Source organism: Acipenser ruthenus, chromosome 7 (assembly GCF_902713425.1).
Source record: "Acipenser ruthenus chromosome 7, fAciRut3.2 maternal haplotype, whole genome shotgun sequence".
Classification (NCBI taxonomy): Eukaryota; Metazoa; Chordata; class Actinopteri; order Acipenseriformes; family Acipenseridae; genus Acipenser; species Acipenser ruthenus.
This window is the reverse complement of record NC_081195.1, coordinates 56,093,903-56,120,558: the sequence shown is the minus strand read 5'-3', so window position 1 is coordinate 56,120,558 and position 26,656 is coordinate 56,093,903. Positions and strand designations below refer to the sequence as shown.

The 26,656-nt window shown below is 35.3% G+C and overlaps 1 protein-coding gene across 3 annotated transcripts; it reads right to left on the bottom strand.

The window, feature by feature from the left end:
* Positions 1 to 12: 12 nt before the first annotated feature.
* On the bottom strand, positions 13 to 18,272 carry cdhr5-rs (cadherin-related family member 5, related sequence). Of its 3 annotated transcripts, none has more exons than XM_059027329.1 (16): positions 18,147 to 18,272; positions 14,233 to 14,367; positions 13,281 to 13,489; positions 12,927 to 12,983; positions 12,703 to 12,795; positions 11,505 to 11,591; positions 10,412 to 10,522; positions 9,877 to 10,047; positions 9,138 to 9,228; positions 8,718 to 8,824; positions 8,310 to 8,510; positions 7,715 to 7,846; positions 7,334 to 7,412; positions 3,921 to 4,114; positions 1,839 to 1,859; positions 13 to 1,561 (listed from the first exon to the last, which is right to left on the bottom strand). In XM_059027329.1, the coding sequence occupies exons 2-16, from the start codon at positions 14,321 to 14,323 to the stop codon at positions 635 to 637; spliced, it is 2,571 nt and encodes an 856-aa protein (XP_058883312.1). In that variant the 5' UTR covers positions 14,324 to 14,367; positions 18,147 to 18,272; the 3' UTR covers positions 13 to 634. The 3 variants fall into 3 exon arrangements, with proteins under 3 accessions (XP_058883312.1, XP_058883311.1, XP_058883313.1); XM_059027328.1 differs by having other exon boundaries at positions 18,042 to 18,220; XM_059027330.1 differs by lacking the exon at positions 1,839 to 1,859 and having other exon boundaries at positions 18,042 to 18,219.
* Between the last annotated feature and the right edge of the window lie 8,384 nt (positions 18,273 to 26,656).

Sequence of the window (26,656 nt, the reverse complement as noted above, 5' to 3'; positions counted from 1 at the left end):
TAGGAGATCATATGGTAAAGCCATTCTTGGTTGCATTATTTAATCATGTATTTCATCCTCTGGTGATTCTTCTGATTAATGTGTCTACAAGCCTTAGGGATGTTTTCAATATCTGTATTGACATCCTGAAAGGAGCTGCACTTCAAGTAGCTGTAATCCTGAAAGCCTTCAGATTTGTAGAACTTAATACAACATCCCCATCGCAGATATGTCCATTGTTAGTCTGTGGTTTCCGTCACTATATGGGACAGTCAGAGAAAATTACAAGCAGATTTGTATGACTAATTGATATGACAGACACAACCAAGGGTATAGACACTACAAAGGATCTACTATGGTCATTTTTGTCAATGTCAATACAGAATATATGCTCTGACATAAAACACATTAAGGCTGTTATTGTCTATTTAAAAATAATTTAGTGAAGACACAATTTAATACTGTGGTTGACAATTTATATGAAACGGCTAATGTACATGAACATGTTAATTATACAAGGGTTTACTGTGTGGTTAATTGCACATTCCAGTAACACCAAAATGTTTATATATGTTGTGTAGTTTTATAAAACTTCCATATGCAATCAGTACTGCTTGAGTAGCTTTAAAAACATATGATTTTATCTTGCCTGTTTTTATTCCACAGATAATTCCATAGAATCCTGACCGTAAAATACAAGTCCACTCTGTGTTCGGGATTCACAATCCTGCTTCTGTGGCTCAAACTCTATCAAAGGAAACTCATTTACAGCTGTAGGTGATATACTTTCAATTTCATTCATTTGTAGCAAAGGGGTTTCAACTACAGAAAAACCTTCAGTTGGCTCTTCATTATTACTCATCTGTGGTTCATCAAAATGTTGGGTCTCATTGGTAGCTATTTCATAGTTGTGCTCTTCAGTAGTGTCTTCATTTCCTTTTTCACAAATGGCTGCATACATATTTTTATATGGGTTTTCTAATGGTTCATCAACACTATCTTGATTTTCTGCCAAACCTTTTAAAGGACTGCTTAGCTGTTGTACCACATTTGCTTCTTCTAAATGAATGTCTGGTGTTTCATTCTTTGTTTCACAAATCATATCAGCAGCTGGATCTTCTAATTGATCTGTGACATAATCCTGTTTGTCCAAAGGATGAGCATCCATTTTTTCATTTGTTTGCTCAGGTTCCAAATGAACTTCAAGTGTCTGGACAACAGAATATTGCCCTGTTTTGAAATTACTTTCTTTAGGTAGTACTTCATCTTTGAACCACACAGATTTATAGCCAGATCTGTCAACCATTTTTCCATTGCACATGATAGATGGTGATTTATGTTCTCCTGCTAGCTGAGGTGCCAAGTTTGCTTGCACTAAATCATTTGGAATTTGTGTAAGGTTGTGTTCTTTATTTTTCATTTTCTCTATATTATGTGGTATAACATCTGCCTTCTCGACATTCTTTGTGTGACCTCCATTTTTGTCACTGATGTTTGAGGCAACCTCATCTTCGCCTACGTTGTATCCTTCATTTTGATAGGAGATTTCCTCAACAAGGGGCATGGATTTTCCAGGGTTAACCTGTTTATGCAAAGAAACACATTTTACTATTGAATTAATTTATGGTATACCAGTTCTGAGTTTTATGTAAACCCAAGATTAGGTGGCATCTGCTGCATTCCCATCTATAAACCAGGGACACAATATGGAAACCTTTAAATGCAAAAAAAATATATTATTTGGGTGAAAGGAGGGGTGTCTTTTAGGACCAACACACGTTTGCTACAGATATATTCTTTTAATCTACTTTTCACATCACTGTGTAAATCCACCAATACCCATAAACATCTAGACTCACCAACTGGAACCACTTTAAGCTCTTGTTTAGCAGCATTTTTAAAGAAAAAAGCAGTAATGAAAAAAAAAAGGTTGATAGATTATTACAGATACGGAACAAACACCAGAAACACACACACACACACACGCACACACACACAAAACTATGGTTACCTTTATCATGCTAAAACCCTACAATGCATTAGCCACCAGACTGAAGTTTCTTTTTAACAAAAATAGAAAGTTGCTAGAAATGTAGCACATTGTTGAAACTGTTTCCAGACCCATGTCTTATTTTATACTATGTATAACATACTGTATTCAGCCCTGTAAGATTATCCATGCTCATCGTTTGAACGTGTAACTTTAAAGTCAATGAAAATGCATGTGCAATTTAAAGAGTATAAAGTTTCAAATGTTAAATAGAGATTTACATCTTAAGAACGTGTATCATCCAATCTGGAAGCTCCAGAGTTGTTTTCTTTTATGTTGGTAGGCTCTCTTATATACAGTGAAAGCTTATTAATCTGTCATAAGATCTTAAGAACAGTAAAAAAAAAAAGATTAACAATTCTCATCCAGTTCCTAGTACTGTAGTTGGTTGATCTCAAAACTTTGTGAAGCTGGGTCTCAAAAGAACCCAATGATGCAGCACTAATATGGCTACTCATTCCATACCTTCACCACTCTTGTGTAAAGAAGTACCTTCTACCTATTTTGTTAAATCTGTTCACATTCAATTTTCAACTGTGTCCTCTGGTCCTGGCTTCACTGCTGGGGCTGTAAGTATTAGCTAGGGTTAACTTAGTCAACTCCTTTTAAAATGTAAGATTTTCATTATTATTATTATTATTATTATTATTATTATTATTATTATTATTATTATTATTATTATTATTATTATTATTATTAATAATGTTTAGCAGCAAGATTTAAGTCACAATTACGTAAAATGTTGTAAGCATCATATCTACATTTGTTACATTATTACACCCAAGGCATATACAAAGTACTGTATTTATACATCAATTACAAAATCACTGAAATTTAAGGAGAACTGGAGGAAACGAACAGTTATAACTAAGGGGTCAATTTGATCAACTTATACCTGCGCACAGCTGGATTTTATTGAAATATTTTACAGCATTGGTGAATGAGCCTTGATTACTCCCCTTATCTGTGGTTAGCCCTAAAATATGCTGTTGATTAAATCTAGGCAGATTTCACAGTGCTGTAGAATGTTTTTAAATCGGCCTCAAAGCAAAATTACATTTTGCCACAAGATGGCTTCTCATGAGCTTTCTCTATAAGTAGAGGCTTAAACTACACAAAGGGATAATAAACTCACTCAGTTTAGAGTATTCGACCAGAACAAAAACAAATATTGGAGTAAACAGAAGTAATGAAAACCCTTGTGCAAATGTACTGCAGAAAGCTACATGAAATAATAATAAGATGTTTCTTTGTACAAAAAACGTAACATTTATTTCTTCACATTCTGTTAATAAATTTGGATTTCATTTTCTATTAGTCAACGTGTTTATGTGGTTGATACAGCATGCACAGGCTACAGACCCCAAGAGAATACAACATAAGCATAATGGAAGCAATAAGAGTTATTGCAGATAGGCCAATATACATTAAATGGATGAGAAAGGTAATACGAAGCAAATAATGTCTAAAACATATTCCTGTGACTAGACAGGTTTTGTCTATTGAATGCAACATATTTATCCAACAATAGAAGATGCATAAGTCTTAATATTGTTTTATAAAATACTTTCAAACTTGACATTTAAATAGAAACGTACACTGCCCCCCCCTTCAGAATTTAGCTGACCCCTGCTAAAGATTATCAAAATGGATGTGACCCTCTGCCCCTAATTTCTGATCACACCCCCTAATGCTTAGCAATTTTTAAAAAATATTTTATTTTGTAAAAAAATATGTATTGTATTTTTATTGAAATCTAAAAGTTATCACATCTATTTGAATATTAGAATACAAATAGATAGCTGTTACAGAGACATACAGTGCAGTACACACACACACACAGAAGTAGAAGCACAAGTTAGTTAATGAGAAATTACATCTCATTTCTTACCACATTTGGATGTTTATCCATAGCCACAGAAGCCCTGTCAGTCGTGTCCTGATGCTTTCGACGTTTCTTCAGAGAGCAGAAAACCACAAACAGAGCTAAAATGAGGAGAAGCAGGGCTGTTCCCATGCTGCCCCCCAGAACACCCATGTCCATCAGACTGTAAAGTTTGTCTCCTCCAAATGGACTTGCTGGAGCTGCAAATAAGATGTGAGTGTTTTTTTTTTTTTTTTTGTTTTTTTTTTAAATAAAACATTACTAAAGATAATCTATATTTATTATACTATACAGCCCAAGAGTCTTTTCTATGTTATTGTAATAACTGTTGATATTATTCTTTACTGTGATGCCCAATTTTCAATTGACATATTCAATTGGTAATGCGGACTAATTGAAACATAGCAGCTGACATGACCCTCTATGGGGGATTCAATTTGTACATTAATTGAAACATGGCAGCTAACATGACCCTCGATTGGGGATTTGATTTGTACATTAATTGAAACATTGCAGCTAACATGACCCTCTATGGGGGATTCAATTTGTATATTAATTGTTAATCAGTTTCTTATTGGTTTTTCTTTTCTGTTTTGGTTTTCAAAAAATATTTCTTCTGGATACTAATATCTACAGCTATGGCCAAAGGTTTTGCATCACCCTATAGAATTAACTAACTATGCTTCATGAAGTCGAATGAAACCTGATGAATAATGTTATACTAACATATTGAATTACATACTGCTTTGTCGTTTTCCGTAAACTCAATGAAAAACTGACAAAAACTGAAAAATGTGACATTTCTAATGTGACATGCTGTACTACTATTATGGCTTCCAGTACACTTTTGCAATATTATTTTGTAGTTTCTTTGATTACATGATGTTAAATAAAAGATCTAATTATGTTCATAGATATATATATGCAAACATTTTGGCCATAGCTGTAGAATGGATGCCCTTTGCTTTTGCGAAAATGTCCATGTTAGCTGAAAAAGCAGGCTCCTCCAACACAGTGAACCACAAGAGGGTGCATTAAAGCATACAGACTACCTTGTAGAATTAATTTTTGTTTTTCTACAGTACTAGTAATCTTAATATTTCACCCCCCGCTACAAGTAAAAGTGGTTATTTTGTACTAATTATTAAACATGCCCTGCCTGCCAATATTACCAACCATTTAAAAGATTTTGCCCAAACAATCAGAAACTTTGTTTTAAATTTAGACAAACTTTTCTTTGTGTCTTTTCTTCACCGGCAAATAAAGTTTGAGGCACTAGTTTATCTTGTCATAAGCACTTTTCCAGTTTTGAATCCTGAACCAATAACAGAATCAACAGATAAGTTAATAAGTGCTTGTGACAGAGAAAGAATGAATCTTATAAATCTGGTTATAAATCTCCCTCCCAACCCATGAGGGCGCTATTATTTATGGTCGCCAAACAACCTGGATTATAAAAATAAGGGACTGTGAACTTTGTTGTCTGTCATCTGTTTAAGCACTGCATCACATCTACATCTGCACACTGCAAACCATTTTGCCACAGTGCTCAAACCACTGTACTAGTTATGGACGCTGAGACTTTATGGTTTATAACAGGAACGCAAGTCAAAAAAAGGTACAAATGCTTTTGACCGACAAACAAATAAACAAATAACCAACGTGGTATACTTTTGTCTAAATATCTCACCATCCCCCATCATGTGCACATGACTGGTGTTAAAGAAGATCATTAAGATAATCCAGCCTCAGGCAGATTGCCCTTCCTGACAGTGAGTTAAGACTTAACTATAATTACTTACATAAAAACTAATTACACTATGTAACACAATTTTTGTTCCTGTTATTTCCTAATTGCTTATGCCTCAAAAGTATAGAAAATGGCTATTATTCCCCACAAACTTTGCTTTTGTGACCAGGACAGTGATATTTTGAAATTTACCTATTTCCAATGAGAAAACGGGCGAATTTGTGTCTTTTCGTTCACATAAAGTCAGAATAAAACAACATATAAATCCAAATTAACATGTATTTATACTAAAGTAATACAAAAATGACTACAAAAGATTTAGAAGTGAGTAGTTTTTCGAGATTTACGATTATACTGTAAATCACTTTCACGAATCAGCCCCCAAATGTAGTCTCCCATCATGTTCTCGTTATACTGTCCTTCATTGACAGCTCATCCAGGAGCCTCAAAGCCGTGCTGCTCCATAATGGTAACAAGTACCCGTCTCTTCCCCTGGCTCACTCGGTGCACCTCAAAGAGGATTACAACAGCATCAAGACCTTGCTGGACGCCTTGAAGTATGATGAGTACGGCTGGGACCCCAGGAAGGTGCTGATGCCACCACTGCACATCAAATTGGGCCTTATGAAACAATTTGTCAGAGCTCTAGATAAGGAGTCGGCAGCCTTCAAGTACCTTCAAGACTTCTTCCCTAAGCTGTCTGAGGCAAAGGTCAAAGCCGGTGTCTTCGTCGGACCACAGATCCTGGAGTGCAATGAATTCCCCAAGAAGCTCACTAGTAAGGAGAAAGCGGCTTGGAACAGCTTTGTCGCAGTGGTTCGGGGCTTCCTGGGCAATCACAAGGCCGAAAACTATGTGGAGCTGGTTGAGACTCTGGTGAAGAACTATGGTACAATGGGCTGTAGGATGTCCCTCAAAGTCCATATCCTTGATGCTCATCTTGATAAATTCAAAGAGAACATGGGAGCGTACTCAGGGAGAAGCAAGGTGAGCACTTCCACCAGGATATACTGGACTTTGAACGCCGCTACCAAGGACAGTATAACGAGAACATGATGGGAGACTACATTTGGGGGCTGATTCGTGAAAGTGATTTACAGTATAATCGTAAATCTCGAAAAAATACTCACTTCTAAATCTTTTGTAGTCATTTTTGTATTACTTTAGTATAAATACATGTTAATTTGGATTCATATGTTGTTTTATTCTGACTTTATGTGAACGAAAAGACACAAATTCGCCCGTTTTCTCATTGGAAATAGGTAAATTTCAAATTATCACTGTCCGGTCACAAAAGCAAAGTTTGTGGGGAATAATAGTCATTTTCTATACTTTTGAGGCATAAGCAATTAGGAAATAACACTTACTACCCAGGAACCAAAAAAAAAAAAAAATTTGTTACACGGTGTTATTAGTGACACTCAAGTTCAGTGCACACACATCAGTCTCACTAAGCCATGCACAAGAGATAAAATACATAGTCTGCTGTGAAGTCACAATACAAAAGTAAACAGTGTATCACACATTCTCCTCCAGACTTTCCTAGTACTGATACATTATGTGCCAACACAAAGGACTTCAACTTACCAAGAATAACAGAACAAATAAACTAGAAGACTGAATTCCTATATATAATAAAATATTAGGTTTATGATTTATTATGTTGTACCTTCTTGACCATTAGGTAGAACTTCAATATCAACTGAGGCCTTTGCAGTTTCCCCTGATTCCTGATCCACTGCGATTACCTGCAAAGGAAAACCATGCTAACTGTGCATTTATTTAATATTTAGTTATTAATACTGTCCTAAAGAATAGTTAGATAAATAGCTGGATACTGCAACATAACTGACACTTTTTGTGTTCACACCAAAAACATTTTGCAAAGATAAGGAGCCAACAAAAATGCATGGTTACTGTGAATTGTCAGTAATACAATTTCCAAAGAAACTAATTTACTGTAACAAACAGCGACAGCCTCTGTTCCAGAAATCCTTTCGTTGGTCTTTTGTTATATGTCCAACTATAATGACACAAAACTAAACCTGACCTCCAAGAAATGTTTCTCGTGCGGCCGGAGCTGATTTGCTTTGGCGATTAGCAGTCCTTCCTGTGTGATCTGGTAGACCCTAGTGTTGTTGGACTTTGGTGTCAGAGAATACTGGATTTTAGGATTCAGCCCCTAAAATAAAAAATAAAAAAAATTAGATTTTTAACCCATCCTATCCTATTTTAAAAGAAAAAAAGAATATTGATATTTATTGAGATAGTAATATTTTAAGATGATAACAAATCTCTTTATTTATTTACTATTATAGTAAGTGCTTCCGTACAGCATATTTAACATATGACTAACGAGGCGCTTAGTAAATTGTGATGAAACTCGCTCAAGACATTCTTTAGGATTAAGCTCTTGAGAGGACAACAATCTAGTCCAGTATGCATGAACTTTAATGTAATTCTCAAAAGATTTTTGGGCATCGCTTTCAGCTCCTGACCAAATTGCTGCCATGGTCAACTATCAAATAGGAACAAGAAGATAATAATAGGTTTACAATACTGCATATAATACTGTACTTACTGTTGGTTTCTATACAGTAATTATATTACCTTATAATACACCATCAGAAAGTTAATTCACTGACCTCTCTGAAATCCTGATCAAGGGCCTGTACCAGTAGAACTGCATTTCTATATGTAGTTACAAGGGCTGCAGGGCCTGGGTTTTCCATGATAAACCCTTTGTATGTAGTTTGGTTAAACTGTGGTGGAAAGCGATTCACAGCTAACACTCTTATCAGAGCTGTAGCCACTGTGTATTTTTTCGGATCGTCTACCTGGAATGCCTGTGGTGAAGGAAAACTATAGTTAATCACAATCATTACCCTAAAACTTAAAAGTATGTTACTCCATTTACATCACTAAACCCCAAGTCAAAGATGCGACATATAGCAAGTTTCTCTGTATTATTAACTGTGTAAATTTGAGCCTTATTCGAGGGATTTTTTTTTTTTTTTCAAGCGCCCTCATAAGTAAGGAAATGTGTTTCTTACCATAATTCGAAGCTTAAGGGTTGGTGTCAGTAGTCTATTTTCCACAGGCCTTGTCATAATAACTTCCCCGGTAACATTGTTTATTCTGAATCTGCCATTATCTGCGCCTAAATAGAAAAGGAAATCATACATGTATTTTTGATCAGTTGCTAAGATACCTTGTTTCCATGCACATACCGTCTGTCATCATCTTCATTTTGAAGTCCTATTTAGTAAGTCTGCTTTACTTCACCAAACCATGTTTTTATTTCTATGATAGTACTTTTTGCACCTCTTAGCAAGGGTATATATTCAAGCTCATTCTTAGCTTTCTTGACAATATGCTGTTAAGCCTTAAAAAAATCTGCTTGTATATTACATTTATAAGGAAAACCACCCTATTTAAATACATATTTATATACTTCATTATTTGAGCCCAACCTGAGAGAATAGTGTATTTTACTGGGGTCCTTAAACCTTTATCACCATCCTCTGCATAAACTGGACCAGGGGAAAAATGTAAAGAGTCACCCTGTAAAGAAATATGCATTATTAAGATACAGCCTTCATATGTCTTTCAATGTTAGTGGTAGAAAAACAAGGTAAAAGCTCTTGCTTTAAATCACATCTTAAAAGATTTAATAATACTAGATTATTTTGTAGATACCTAAATAAGATTTACAAGATTTAAACAAAAAATGCCAGCACCAGGTTAATCATCTATAACGAATGAAAAAAAAAAATAAACATGAATATTTAATTTATTCATCACGTACTGAAATATCTAGGGAAAACATTTAAGGACTTTTCTTGCAATTTGAACTGCATGTTTAAAGGTGTTTCTGGAGTATTATACAAGCTTTACAACTAATCAGATTCCTCTGTTGCTGTAGACTGTCATGATACACTACAGCTTTTGATTTCTGTAGTGTTTGAATTGGAACAAGTTTAAGTTGAAAAACAAAATGTCTTCAAGAGAGTACAGAGGAAAATATCTCGATGTATTTATTAGGTAGCCAAGAAAAAAAAGCAAAATAATGTAAATATGTTTTATTAGAATTCAGACTGTTTACATCTTCATACACTACACAAACAAATGATCACTTAAACCTACCAGGGTCTGCTGTCAGTTAGACAAAGCATATGAGATCACAGAGATAAAGAAACACATGGTGGTTACCTGTTGTTTTTCTGTAACATTCACTGTGTAGACTGGGTTTGTGCAGACTGATCTGGTCTGGTCTTGTGACCAGAGGGTGCATGGAAGAAACTGTGGATACTGATCATCTCCATCCAGAACAGTGATTTTTATTGTCACTGAAGTATTATACTTTTGGTCTGTATTCATTTCCTGTGTCAAACCGTCGAAGGTGAATTACATATCAGACAAAGTATAAAGTTTTTTTTTTTCATCCTAAATACAAGTAGATCACAATTTATATAGGATGATATGAGGAACCAAGCAGGCAGACATTTATACTTATAAATTCAAAACATACTGTACATATAGAATAATGTTTGACAGTTCATGTATTATAATACTGTAAGCCTATCCAGGGTATCTGGTGAAGTTATACAAAAACAATATCAATATCCACGCGATCCCTGAGATGGACTTACGTTGCCTGTGATAGTATTATCATTGGAAATTCTTTTGTACAGAGCATCATTTCAGCATATATTTTCTAAAAGTTTATGATATTATCACATCATACCATAGCAAAAATGATTAATTCCAGTTGTGATTTTGTTTCATAATCCAGTGGTTTGGCCAAGACAATTCTCCCGCTGTTTGGCAAGTCTATCCTGAAGTAGCTGGCATCAGGCTGTAAAGAGGGACAAGAAAATAAACACAGTGTGATGTGTAATTTAAATCTGAGAATATACCACCAAATAACTTTAAAAAATTTGAAATATTTCATGAACTGCAAAATAGACTTTATATATATATATAGGTAGTGGACAAAAAAAAATGGAAACACCAGGGTAAATGAGAGACACCAAGTATATTGAAAGCAAGGGCCTCCACACAGGTGTGGCTCATGCGTTAATTAAGCAAATAACATCCCAGCATGCTTATGGTCATGTATAAAAATGCTGGACAGGCCTGGTTGCCTATAATTATGGCTAGCATGGCTGCAAGAGGAGACCTCAGTGACTTTGAAAGAGGGGTGATTGTTGGGGCGCGTTTGGCAGGAGCTTCAGTGACCAAGACAGCTCAACTTGCTGATGTTTCACGAGCAACGGTGTCTAAGGTGATGTCGGCATGGAACTCCGAGGGAAAGACATCATCAGCAAAGGGCAACAGTGGGCGTAAGCGCATACTCCAGGATTGTGATATCCGTGCATTAATTCGAAGTGCAAGACAAAACAGACGAGCAACTGCAGATCAATTGACTACAAATTTCAATCTGGGGCAAGAGCAGCCAGTTTCATCAAAAACTGTCCGCCGAGAACTCCACAGAGCGGGATACCATAGTGGCCCAAAACCCTATTAAGTGACTTTACATTGGCGTTTCCATTTTTTTGTCCGCTACCTGTATATATATATATATATATATATATATATATATATATATATATATATATATATAATCCTTAAAACAGTTTAGAAATATGGCCCATAAATGCTCAGACAGACAATACATTTTCACTGCCTTGTCCTTGCTTTGTTCTTTTCATTGTTGGGAAGTTTGTTGTTTGTTTGTTTTTTCACACATCTTTTTTATAAAATGTGTACAATAACTATATAGTTAAGGGTAATACGATGATATATTACGTAGATACACAATTAAGAGTTTTACTTACCAAAGTGGTATCAATAATATATACAATAGTATCATCATCTGCATCTCGAGCTCGCACTGTAAATATAACAGTGTTCACTGAAGTCAGCTGTGGGAACAAACGTTTTTTTTTTTTTAAACTGGTCACTCTGTGAACTGGACAGACAAAAAACAAATTATACTATTCTATTTCATTTAGCCTGAGATTCAATTCAAAACGTAAAAAAAAAAAATTGAATACCGCAATCAACCAATCCATTTGAATCTCAGTTATTGCAAGTAAACATGTAAAAACAACATTTTATTTCAGAAGCTGAATTATGCTGCCCGTAGAAATGGCACTTGAATCTTGTCTTGGCCCACGGACAGCTTAGCAAAAGGTAAAGAGTAAGTAGCGGGGCTCCGAAAAAATATAGTGTTACACGTCCTCACATGTTGCTACAACTGTTTCAACAACGTACCTGTATTTGTTTCTTTTCATTGTTAACATCTTGACAACATTTACACTTATAACTTTAAAGTCTGTTTCAAAGCTCTTTTCAAAACGGCCGCTCTAGTGCATTGATAGTGTAAGGATTATTGCCCACATTGTCAAACAGGTAACACAGCTATAACGATCCATGATGTGGTACGGAACAGAAAAGCCAGAGCATTTGTTATCTTTTGGGGATTTTTAATCGTTCTTCTTGCAGTGACTTAGACGGAGGGCATATCTCAACCCCCACTGCACTATAGCGGCCATTTTGAAAAGTCTTTAAATTACAAGTGTAAAAAGGTGTCTGGATGTTAACAATGAAAAGAAAAATTGCAGGTTCATTATTTAGACAGTTGTAGCAACACGTGGGGACGTGTAACGCTATATTTTTTGGAACCCCACTACTGACTCTTTAAGCATGGGCATCTTCCCATAAGATATTCAGTTTCTTGCAAATGTAGAAAATATGATCTTGAGTTGGAATGGTGGCTTAAAGAGTCAGCATAGAACTAAAGATTTAAACCCCTGCAAAATATGTATGGTACCTCTTATTACAATAATAGCATGTCAAAGAAAAATCTAAAAAGTGAGATTTAACATTGTCCACATAATAAAAGGATACAATGTTTTAAATGATTAACTACCATAAAACCAAAAGCAGACAGTATTGTCTCCCAAGGAGTAAGAAAAGTGAAGCAAGAAAAAAGACAACAAAAACAGACAAAAGGATAAAAAGATATCTTACCTCACTTATGTTCAGAGGCTGAATGGAGTGTGGAAGGAATTCGGGTCTATTGTCATTTTCATTAAGAATCTCAACCATGATTCGATATGTAGTCTAAAACAAAACAAAACAAAGTTGTGATTAATTTAGCTAACGGACATTTTACATATAATTCATAAAGTTCAATCTGCTTCACAGTTGTTTATTTCTGTCAAATACAATTTTGTAAATGAAAACTTGAATACCTGAATTGAATCATTTTCATAACAGGTCAAGGATGCCACCAAAATGGAACCCTGCTCCTTTAATGAGAAACAAACAAACAAACAAAGAATGTCACATGGTTTGACTGCAGATAGACCACTGAAGTGAGTTTGAACTACAACACATGAAGTCATTACAAATTAGCCTTTATTCCTAATAAGAACTGAAAGTGAACTTATCCATTTATCTTTCTATTATTATTTTAAAAAAGGAAAATATTTACAGTTATAACTACAGGGCACACAGTGAGTAATATAAATATACATCTTTATTTTTTTTTTTACAGGCCATATGCTGTATACATTACCATGATGAAGCAGTGTAAGTTTGTTTACCTCCCGATCCAGTACTCTTGTGGAAGAAGAGTTTAACCTGATGGTTTTACCTTCTAGGAAAAACCAGTCAGCGTTATCTCCAGTTAGGCACAGGCGAATGCTGTTCACCCCAGGGTTCCCTATTATGCTGAGATTTGCAATGAATTCTCTATTTGGGCTGTTCTCTCGGACAGCAGCTGTGATGTCACTGCCTCCATGACATAGATTAGCTGACGAAAAAAATAGATAATTATTCTTTTTGTCTATTGATTTTCGTATCTCATCAATTGTAGTCAATCTTACTGTGGTGTAATTAAACAGGTGCTACTATGAACCCAATGTATATTAATCCTGTATGAGTTAGAGTAGAATTCATGTTCGTCTTCTACCTCCTCTGTTGCCAATGAGAATGGTACTACTGAAGAATTTGATTTAGCCTACAAGATTGATTTGTCTAGCAGTAAATGTTTTGCAACATGCCATACCTAGTAGGGGTTATCAATATGTGTCTCACAAGTAATTTCCAACCTTGTCTAGCCTTTACAAACTGAAAATGCCTGCATCAAAGATGGGCTCAGCTGTCAAAAATATTTTGATTTTGGTGTAGATTGTTTTTAAGAATGTGGTCTGTACAGTAGAAATGCTAAAGAAACCAGGAACATGATTTAACAAATGTTTTGATTAGAGGTCTCTATTAATGTCTGTACAGTATGTACCAGGCATTACATGCAACATGGAAGGGTAACCTCCAAGGAACTACCAAGTGCTACCATGGTTTGCAACTCAGTAGGGTCACTTACTGAATCAGTCTGTTTGTGTATGAACATGGGTAAACAATATACATCACGGCACCTTAGAAATACACCTGTTACAAACTGTTACAGATTTATTGATAATGAGGCCAAGCACATCCTCAGCTACATGCTTGAATTAGTAGATTTTTACATATATTTAGGCTAGGAAAAAAATCTACCTTTTACAATATGGTAGGACAGGCTTACTGCCAGCTGACAGATAAGTGTCCTCCAAAGTTTCAGCATGCTGCATGTATTTAACCCTGGCATTCTTCTTTAACCTTGTACTAAGGCAAGTCTCAGAACTCACTGTCCTGAAATAAAAATGAAATAAATTATCTTAAGGTTTTATTAAACATATATTCACCTTTAAAGCATTAAGCATTTGTATCCAACATTAGGCATTTCTCTGCCAACACTTGCTCCAACTTAAGTTACAGATTATCTTTTTTTGGACATTCATCCCCTATAATTCTCTTGAATCCTATTTAGGAAGGTTTCTTTACACTGGAGCTACCAGCCTTGGTAACACATGTGCTTTGTTATTTTGGGTTATCAGGGAGCATTTTCATTTTCAAGCTGAAGCCCCTTTCACACTGGCATGATCTACCCAGGCCAGAACCTACCCAGGCAGGACCCAGTGTCATGCAGGTCAGATACACGATTTCACACTGCTTTTGATAAAGCAGGGTTGACCTGGGTGACAGACGCAAGTAAACAATGTGAGTATCAATGCCTGCTGCAATCTGGCTCATGGTGTGTCTCAAGCAACAAAAATATGGCTGAACAGAATAAACAGAAAAGTTCCTTACAGAAATGAAACCTTCGCGCAGGTGTGGTTGTTTGTTATTGTGTCGGCTCACGAACAGCCATCAAGCATTTTGTTTCGCTCAACCCGGGTCAAAGCATATAGGCCCTCATCCTGAGGTGGGTCACTGGGACTCGGGTTAACCAGGGTACGACCCAGGTACGTGGTTTCACACTACGCTGGATTGTGATCTGTAGCAGGAGTGCCAGTGTGAAAGGGGTTTTAGTTACATATGAATAATCATGTTTGGAAAAAAGGGGAACTCCTGGTAAAAGTACATTAGTAGTTTACTTTTTTTATTTACATTTTTTAAATGTATTTTCCGAATAATGGGTTGGTAAATAGCGCCAAAGTCTTCTGAAGATCACAATGTATACAGATCCAGCGCCACCCCATCACCCTATCACCCTGTAGCAATGCTGGTTTACTCTTCCAACAATATCCCTGAAACTTTGGACAATACTCATTTCAACCACTGCCCCAGCATTTGTTGGAGAAGGGAGCATGAACAGGATACACTGCAGTGTTTAGTAGAAAAAATCTCTTTCTCCTGGCAAAACTTAATCTCAATTTTTCCTTTGATATTATTATTTATTTCTTAGCAGACACCCTTATCCAGGACGACTTACAATTGTTACAAGATATCACATTATACAGATATCACATTATTTTATTTTTATTTTTTTTACATACCATTACCCATTTATACAGTTGGGTTTTTACTGGAGCAATCTAGGTAAAGTACCTTGCTTAAGGGTACAGCAGCGTCTCCCATCGGGGATTGAACCCAAGACCCTCCGATCAAGATTCTAGAGCCCTAACCACTACTCCACACTGCTGCCCAGGCATGTGCATAAAAAATGTGAAATGTGAATAAAAAATCTCAAAACAATCAGGTATATGGAAAAAAATTGCTGCAATATGGACAACATGGGCTACAACAAGGTAAGCTGTTTCTTATAAACACTTCTGTAACACTTTAAGGAAGCCATGTACTTGCTCCAGACATCAGTGTAAATAGTAAACACTCTGGAAAAAATATTTTATACAGGCTTTAAGATCAAAGGGTGCTGAACACAATACTTGGGTTTTATAAACATGATGAACCCCTTGAGATAAGTATTCTGTTTTCATTTTCTTCTGAGCATGCTCTCTCTTTTCAATGTCATACATGGTGTTAGGTCACTGCATATGTAAATAAGTTTATGACGTCCTGTCCACTAGAGCGGTCTTCCCACTCCTCTCACACTGCTTTCAGCCACTATAGGCCGAGGACTATAATCACCTTGTTTAAATTATTATACAGTAGGTCCAGGATATATATTGAAATGGCATTTTGTTAAATCCTTGATGGTTTTTAAATATATTTTTTCTTTCAGCTGGAAACTGTCCTTGAGAGAATTTGAAGATCACCAAAAGGGTTTTTGGTAGAATCTAAACTAAGTCAGTTTTTGGTAGGTTTCATTATGACAGTTGGGTTTGGCGTTGTGCACATCGCCTGCATTATTTCAAGTAATTTAAGGCATAACATTGTTTGAATGTTATCTTTAGTCATTATTATTACCAGTTAGTAAAAATAAGTATTTACTGCATGCAGCTTTCACACAAGGAATGTTTAATTGAAGGAATTGTTAAAATCTTAGATACTGCCTATGGATACTGCAAATACCTTCCCTGTCTGTGTTCATGTACTATACTGTCAGGATTAGGAACAAGGGGATTACTACATGAATGTGGCTCATGTCTGAATGCTAGATAAAAGTAAATTAAAGAACAGGGGTATAAAACTGGATAGCTATGGAAAGCTGTTTGTCAGAGAAAATGAATCCCATTACCTGTGCAATTGTGATGGAAACAGATCTTGACACACACTAACCAAGTGTGTGTGTTTTTCCAGTACAGAAAATGCTATTCAGATTATTGCCAAAATACTGAATGTATTGTTCATGACTGGAATATACATTCACAAATGTAAAATCCTCCTTGGTCTAATAAGGTAACCATTTCCACTTAGTTATTTTAGCTCTGAGGATTAGTGACATAATTAGAGTTTAATAAGAAGTGGGATCTAGGGCCCCCATTGTGTTATTCAGGAGGATTAGGGGATTATGACAGACTGTGGTTCCAGTCTCTCTTGGTGTTGTTACTGGGTTGTATTGTGCACGCTGACATACATTAATAACAAGTTCAACAAATTGTTACTGACCCAATTAAAGGGAAGCAAAAAGGCTTTTATTTTATGTGTGTGCTGGGTGGCGTGAATGCCATCTAATAACTGATTGTGTTTCAGATGAAAGGACTTGACATTTTTTGTCCTACATAATTACTCTGCAGATAGTTATAGCTTTAAAGTCACAAGACTCTCAGACATGCTTCTTAATAGTAGTGCACCCTATACCAGCATGTATAAGCCACTGGGTACATCTGTATCATGATGTATTGTGTAGAAAGTGTCCAGGTATTGAACACTACTGTCCAGACCCAGGGGCCTGCTACACCTAAACAGCCATGCTGCATTTGTAGCAGACAGAGTGACACAGCTTTGTGTTAATAAACTCAGTCAGATACAAAAGAATCGTTCACAGTATACTCCCCCGTTGAGAGCAAACATACATGTTCCACATTTCATCGTCATATGCAGAAACATGAAATTGTAATTACAACTAGCGAGCAGCAGGGATTGGGGTCTTTTGCTTTTGGTAACACATTTATTGTACAGTAAGTTGTGCCTTCAAACAAAGAGATTAATGTACACTGTATACTGTATACTGTATAATTTTCCTAAGAAGATTCAATCAATCAAACCATACTTTTAAATCCTTGTAATATGCAGTACAACTGCCAACCAATATGCTTTTATTGTAGTGAATATTTTAAAGAATTATAAGTATAATAATAATGCATATGTACAGTATATCATTTAGTTAACAAGATCACCATACTCAACAAGATACTGTACTGGTAAGGTCTTCTTTGTATGAAATGTTTACAAGCACATAGCTCAGGCTAGACACAATTACTTTTTGTGTCTGACCTAGTTTCAAATAAGCAGACAGAAAGAAAAAGAAAGAAAGAAAGAAAGAAAGAAAGAAAAAAAGAAAGAACATGCTATCAGAGGTTTGAATTTACAATAGAACTTATAGAAGTCTGCTACTTATATAAAACATCTTCAATTCTTACTTCTTTGGAGTCCTCAATTGATGCTCAGTCTGTTGTTTAGTTTCTAGTACATATTCCCAATGTGTCCCTTATATTCCTTCTCTGTATTGTGCTGGTCATGCCTACCTTTGTACATTTGAATGTATTACACTGTTGAACACGATCCACTGACAGTTGTCTGTTTGCATGGAATTAAGATTCTCCCAAGCAGAAAGGGCTTAGAACGCATTTCCAGGACAGGATGACTGCCAGCTGACAGAGAGGTTAAACTGAGAGGCTCAGCTAAGCATTAACTCACTGGAGAATGATGAAGCCATTATGAGAACCGGTTTGTCATTGCTGTTATTAAGTAAAAAAATAAAATGCAGGAGAAAAATGCAAACCATTTTTCACAACAATAGTCACCAAGGGTATCAATTTCTCAGCACTAAAAACATTATTGATTGTCCCACTGCTTTTGTTAGGAACATTACCAGGTATTTTAATAATTGGTATAAACCAATGCATGCTGATAATCCTTTGCAGTACAATGATATTCCTCATTTTTACAAAGACATTAACTAGTGGTTGATACTCAGGACAAAACTAAGGCAAAGGCACATCTATAAAACAGGGTACAAAGACTAGTGGTCCTTCTGTAAATAATCTGTGAAATGCCAGGCAAGTGATATTTTCAGTAAATGACCACTAGAGGTAAAATAGTAAGCGTGACTAACTGGACATTTTTTCTCTCTAAGTAATTGTAGCCATGCACACCCATTCATTATACAGGTCCCAATATATGCAGCTTTAAAAGAAAGTAATTTCTAGGTTAAATAAATCTCTTTTTACAAGCTATGCTTTTAGTCACCCTTTTTTTTCCCTTGTCAATAACCAGCCCGCTGCTTCCCCTATTGACTTCCATGATTTCAGCCGGTAACCTGCTTTGACCCAGAAGACACTGCTGAGGTGAAATGACCCAGGAAGTGCAAACAGATAAGCCAAGAATAAAGCATAGAAACAGAAAGCTTCCTTTAACCTAAAGCAGGACCTGATATCATGATTTAAAAATGAAAATACATGGCCAACACGTGTTTCTTTTGAAGCTGCACTATGTAGTTTATCACAATGAATTATTTCAATTAACTGTAACCGACCTGCACTTTGGGATTTGGGATTTAATCACATTTAAAAAACAATATCTGAAGGTTTCCCAAATTATTATCAGTGTACAGTACCATCGTCACAATTTGAAGCAGTAAGTGTGGTCTGACAAGGAAATCCAGGTGGCGTATTGAATGTAGCGCATTGTCATATCAATTGGTATGCATACTAGCATTGGTAATGTCTAGCACCTACTGAATAGCATTAATGGGCCAGAAAGGCTCAACTTGTTTATACAGTATATAGTATAACTTGCCTATAATGTATTGTAATGTATTTCTGTTCATGCTATTCATGTTGTACTATATAATACAGTGTGATTTTAGATGTGATGATTATAACAAATTGGGCCTCAAAAGATAGTAACATATAATGCTTGGCACGCCCTTGTATTGAAGGCTGGAACTAAGTTGCGGGCTCGTATATACTGTTTACACATACTTTGCGTTCTTTTTATCAGTACCAAGTCACGGAACGCTTTAGTGGCTTTTTATTGCTCTGTCAATAAAAGTAAGTAAGATACAGTAATTACAATCTAAGTCATGACAGTACAGTAATTCGATTCGCATTAAAAAATGTATTGTATTGTATGAATTTCTGTAAAAAAAATAAAAATAAAAAAAAAATAAAAAAAAAAACGGCTGCTCTGCTTCAGCTTGAGCCCAACAACCAGTCTCTTCCACGTCTTAAAAAAATGATGACCTTCTACCACTAGAGGTCCCCAGAGAGCCTCTGAAAAAAGTCAGGAATGGAAACTTCATGTTTAGATCTGAAACCTTTTAGATATATGAATACATTTTTTATTTATTAAAAAAAAATAATCTGAAGAAAAAAAAATATGTTAAAGCTTTGGCACCAGAACAAATGCACAATTGATGTAAAAATGTGAAACTGTAATGTGTTACAGTTAGTAATGGGCACAACCCACCTGGCTGAGTCGTCAGTTAACCACTCCTCCACCTGTCTGTCTAATTATCTTTAAATCTTGTCATCATTGTTAGTTAAGATGGGTTAATTCTTAATCAGGTTCAACTTCCTTGCAGACCTCTGTGCAGACCTCTGCACACTCCAACCAGCAGCTTAACATTCTTAAATGTCATTCTGGTCACAGTTTTAACAATGTATTAAATGTATTAAAACAAGAATATATATGTATCTGTTTATGTTCTCTGTATTAACCTCTTATTAAAACCAGACATTCTAAATATATTGGAATGCACTTTAAAAATAATGAGCTAGCTGTCTTCTAAAATTCTGAAAATCACTTATGGTAATAAAGAAGTGTGATGGCAGTCAGCAAGCAGTGTTGACATTTTTTTCTGAACTGATTGGAAACCAGTTCTAGAGAAATTCTGCAGTAGAGCATTGCCTCTCATCAGTACTGATTGATTATGGGACAGTTGTTGCTGTATGTAGCATTTTACAATATAAAGCAATTCATTTTAAATAACAGAAACAATACTGTACAGAAATAATACATACGTATGTAAATTGAAACTAAAAGCAGGAAAGTACGCCGCCAATCAGATCCTTTCCAAATGTTTCCAATAACTGAACTCTATGGAGTCCAAAGGAAGTGTAAGACTTAATACAAGACTTAAAGACAGGATGAAACAAATTTGACATTGATTTTCCTATCCCAGCTATGAGCCACCAAATGCTCTTCAATATAAATTATGTTTGATGTTAAATCGTGGTTTAGTGGGAGTTTTTAACCAGGAAATACAGGAACACAAGATGTGTAGGTCTTGTGATTCTTAAGAAGGGCAAACACCTACAGAATGATTACATTATCAACTTAATAAAGCTAAAACGCTTAAATTGAGTGACAGGATTATAATTGGGTCAATACAGTGCTTACATCCAATGCAGATATATTTGTTTTAACCATGTAACTAACATGTTTCTTTAAAAAAAATGTGTTATCATGTTTGTTTGAACAATGTGTTTTTCTTGACTGCACTTCCTCCAGACAAAATAATAAAAAATAAATAAATAAAAAAATAAGCACATTACAATAATAAAAACTAAATAAAATACATAATTTTTTTTAATTACATTTTTAACATCCGATTAGTATTGCAATTTTGATTGGACTGCATTTCAAAATACATTTTAGGCCTATTGTTTAACTAAGCATGATACATTACTGTACATCTTGTAAATGGCTATATGTCATTCAATGCCATAATCTGTTCCATCCAATCCTAATGGTTTTGTATCGCGTGCAATTCTAAATTAAATTAATGTCCTGTAGTAAATCCAAAAACATCATCTCATCCTTCTAAACAATTTTCTTTAACATCACGATAAATGGAAAACAAGTTTTGACAAGCACTGCCCAAAATTGTGGTACTGCTCTAAATTGTTAGATGTCTTTTGATTAAAGACAAGGCAAGAACATACTGTCAGTTTGTCTCGATTCATTTAAATAGGCAGATTTACGCACATTGTGTGAAAAGCTGATTTGAATAAACTTTCATATTTGCAATGCTTTCCAACAGGAGTTTGTGTAATCCATGTTTATTAAAGAGACATGTGGCTCAGCCAAGTTACTTTTTGTAAATTCAGCTGAATTAGGATTCATTATTTCTCTAAATATTTTAAAGCATTGCTCTCAAAAAAGCCTGCACTCTGTAGGCTTAACATGAAGTCTTCTTGGCACTGCTTTCAGGGTTTTTCTTATCCAGTTTTGCAGCTGGGTTGGAACTAAATGTAAGAAGGACATTTTATTCTCTCCCAGAGTAAGTATCTCTGAATGTTCCATATTTTAGCTTAACCACAACAAAAACCTCACTTTTTTTTATTGTGGACCAGGGACTACATAAGGGCCCTAAATATCAGCAGCATTTAAGATTTGTAGCTATTTTGAGTTGGTTTTTGCTATTCCCTTCAGAACAGACTCTCTCTGTACACATTGCCTTTGGTAGCTCCTGCTGTGAATGGCAGAGTCTACTCTTGCAGTGTCCTCCTCTGGTCTCAGTAACCCCTATGCAGTGTTCCCCCTCTCCCTGCATGATTGAGAGCAAGGAATTCTTTGAATACCGCAGCAGCAATGCTGGGATGTAAACTCACAGACGTCCAAGAAACCTAGTTGGGGTCCAATTTGGGATATGTTCTATTTTTTTCTACTTCTTAATTAGTAAGTAACCAGTTACAATAATAATAATAATAATAATACTAAGACAATGTTATTTTTATTTTTATTTTTTTTGAAGTTGTCTGCAACTGTTGATGTACTGGTACCAGACTCCCCTTCTATACTGACTGTGTAAAATCGTATAAAGGAATCAAACAGCTACTAGTGACTCACTAAATCTTTGTGTAATAGTGGACTGATCATTTTGACACTATGGTTCAGAGCAGTAGGAGTAAACATTAAACAGCCTTGTGTGAAGGAGTAAGCCTCTGGAATGTTCTGTGACTGTTAATAATTAATGTACTCAGTTTACAACAGTGGTTATCATACTTATTTCTGTATACTGTAATGTGGCTGTCTATATGCAGAGAGTGTATATATCTTTCTCACAGATAATCACTCATGTGTTTCTCACCAAAGAAGGAAGCCTATTTCCCTCTAGTGGGACCCTTAGTGAGTGTCATGGTGTAGGAAAAACACCAAGTAAACCTAAAATACCTAGAATATTACTAGTTATAAAAAATATGTATTATTCAGTCAAACCCTTTGTAGAATAGAATGCTAAAATGTTAGTCTGTGTGTGCGTGTGCGTGTGTGTGTGTAAAGAAAACATTGTTACTTGGGTGGCAGCACTGAAAATAACATCTTACTTGAACAAATGCAAAGCTGAAATTCCCCCTAACAGACAAACCACATTGACGGAGTTCCCATAGGATATTAACCATTAACAAAACATGCTGACGTCCAATATCCAGCAGCACAGAGAGCTGGACACACTTGGCTATGGGATTTTGTTCAGGAGGTGTTTTGGATAACTTACTTAGACGATGAAAGAAAAGTAAAACTACAGTATGAGAGGATGTTCAATTCAAATGAAGCAGAAAGAATGTAATATACAGCAAACTAGGTTAAGCATATAGCAACTAATATAACATACAGCAATATATATATATATATATATATATATATATATATATATATATATATATATATATATATTAATACATAGTAAAACAGATAAAGCATATACTGAAATGGATAGTACATACAATAGAATGGCTATACCATCTAATGAAATGGATAGAACATATAACATAATAGATATTATATATGGCAGAATATACAGTATATAACACATAGTGAAATGTATTAAACACACAACAGAATTGATCTAGCACATACAAATTAGACATAGCAAAGTGGATACGATATGTAGCAAAATATTTATAGTACATAGTATAATAGAAATACTGTATATAATAAAACATATTAATCATACAGTGAAACTGATATAACGTGGAGCAAAATGAACATAACATGAGGCAGTCAGTGAATATAACCTATAGCAACATAGATAAAGCATATAATGAAATAGATAGAACATAAAACAAAGTGGATACAATATGTAGCAGAATAGGTATATCCAGAATGGATATAACATGTAGCAAAATGGATGATTTTCCAAAGATCTTTTCCTGCACTGGCAGAAAAGCAAGTGCTGTAGAAAAGAACTTGATGTAGTTAAAAAAGGATCTTATTTAATGTTCTACTCTCATGGTCCTCATGGCCTGTTACTGGGTGTTACGATTTGGTTTTCATTGCCTGAAGCTGCTCTTCTTTTTGCAGGATCTATGCGTCCACCACTGTCAAATTAACAAGGGAAGACAAAAGGTTTCCGTCTCCTGCTGATTTATCAACAGGGTCATGTGACTTTCTGAGCAACCAGCTAAGTTCTTCTACTCTGACGCACATGTGCAAGTGACACATCAGGTGCTTGGTCATGTAACAGAAGTGATACCTCCAAGAGTGTGGTACATCTTGCAAAGCTGATATATATCCACAAGGTGGTACATGTTATATCTGTTTCAATATGTTATATTAATTTTGCTACTCGTTGTATCCATTCTTTTTTTTTTTGGTGATCACATTTTTATTGTGCTTTTATACCACACAAAACCAACAATACTACATACAGTAATGCACACATTTTTCCCTTCCCTACATCCCTCCCTGGACCCCACAAGAGTAATTTGACTCTGCAACGTGATTTATGTTTTATGTTTTATCATTTCAAGTATTCATTTAGAATTGCACGGTCTCATAGTATTATACAGTTTTCAGATACCATATAATATGTTGTAATTCTGATAGAGTACGCATTTAAAAAACATTATTATTATGGCTAAGACATTATTACATTGTACTTTGCTGTTGCTTACATTTTACTTATTATCCTGATGATGATGAATATTCCAGCAGCTACCACTTTGTATCCTGATATTATAAGATATCGTTATCAAGTAACTTTGTTATGCAGTACAATGCAGTAATTCCAACGTGAACATAATGTTTTATATTACTGAGACTGGTACCACAGCACAATTTTGGCGCTCATTGGGAGACCAATGCTATTTCAATTCAATGTGCTATTTTTACTTTATAGAAAGATTACATGGCATTAGTTCACTATTTTGCCCAAACCCCATGGGCTAGCTCCAGGGAAGGCACCCAACCAGGACTGCAATTACTTAATTGATCTTCAACAAGGTCATTTAAATAAGTAAGAAACGAGCTGTGAGTTTGACAATCTTGTACTGAAACAATTGTGAGAGCCAATGTGGTCTACTCTCGGTCTAGTTCAATATAAAAAAAAAATACTTTAAAGTAGATATTGATTTTAAGACATATTATGTAAATATATCCTTGATTAGGGTGACGAGGATGATGATATAATTATCACATTATGTCACATTTTGATGTAATATAATGAGAAGTGTATTAGCATCGTAGCAGATGGGATTTTGTGATGAATTTTTATTTAAAGGACTGCAGGTAACGCAGTGGGTAGCTGTATGTTATGAGGGGGTTTGACTGTCTGTCTAACAGTGCCATTGTAATGGATCTATTGTAAAGGCCTCCACTCAGTCATTTGTTATTAAGAGTGAAAGGACTGCACACTGGGTGGCTTGATGTCAGAAAGATGGATTTGGGGATTTAGAGGTATAGTTGGCAGTTCTCTGCTGTCATTTCACTTTGAAATTGAAATTTCCTAATTATACCTCAAAATGGTATAATAGTTCATTTTAACCCTTAAGAAAAAAAACGATTTTCTCTACATTTAAAATGTACAGTTATCAGTTCATATGGAGAACAGGCACCTATATGTAAATATATGAAACATAAAAGCAAACATTATATGATATGCTATTGTATGGTACATTTCCTTTATGCCCATATCATCCAATATTTCATCCCATTATAAGACTCTCTTTCAGGTAACCTGGATATACAGTTACTGTTACATCCATATTAAATCTTATTATTAATCAACAACAAGGAAATCCAACGTGCCACACATCTCCTTTCACCAGAGTAATCTCTAACAAGTGTTATGAAGGGTCATGCATACTTATCACTCAGATCTACCTGAAACCCATGTCCCCTCTTTGTTCCCACAGAGCAAAGTATGAGCCTCTTGTGAAGTGGATCTTTCTCAATGGGACTTGCAGCTGCTGCAGCTGTTTACACTCTTGGGTATTTCCTGTTGTCACCATTGACCTCTCCCATATCTCATTGTCTATAGAGACATAAGAAGATTCAGGCTGAGAGTAAATAGAGAAAGACTGGGAAGTACAAGTGACATATTGGGGAAGAATGTTATCTACTGTAGATGCCATGCTTGTTAATGGTAATAAATAACCCTGTGTGTCAGATCTTTACTCATTAGTAAGGTTGTCTACCCTAGCTTGAGATGAACATAGGAATAAGTTAAATCATCTATTCTTTGTGATAACTTGCCTGCAACACACAATTTACATTGAGAAATATTGTAGGACAGGGAGGGAGGCCCAGGACTGGCTGGCCATACTGACTAAACTGCTCCCAAACCCCCTATGATCTGGACAAGTCAGCCTAAAGGCACATTGATCATAATGCTAATGCTATTGGCATTCACTCTCTGTGGGTTAATAGACTCAACAAATCTGCCAAAAATATATTTTATTGTTATTTTGGCTGTTTGTCCCAATTTTTAATATAGATATTGGCGGTAGATATGTTTGTGAAGATTTAACATACACTTACATTTTACCATTCAGAAAGTACAATTTAAAAATAAATTAACAACCTAACCTCAGTGCTAAGTAACTGAAAAGAAAGAAAAACATTTTAACTGAAAATCTTTTTATATTGTTACTGTTTTGTTTGATTTGGCTGGCTGCCTGCCCTTAAAGTCACACTGCCTCTCTTGTTAGGCCTTGGTCGACAACTGAAAGATAGCTTCAGGGGTTCCAAAACAGATCTTTAAGAAAACTGAGACAAGAAAAAAAAAAAGCATTTTTCATAAGTTGATGTT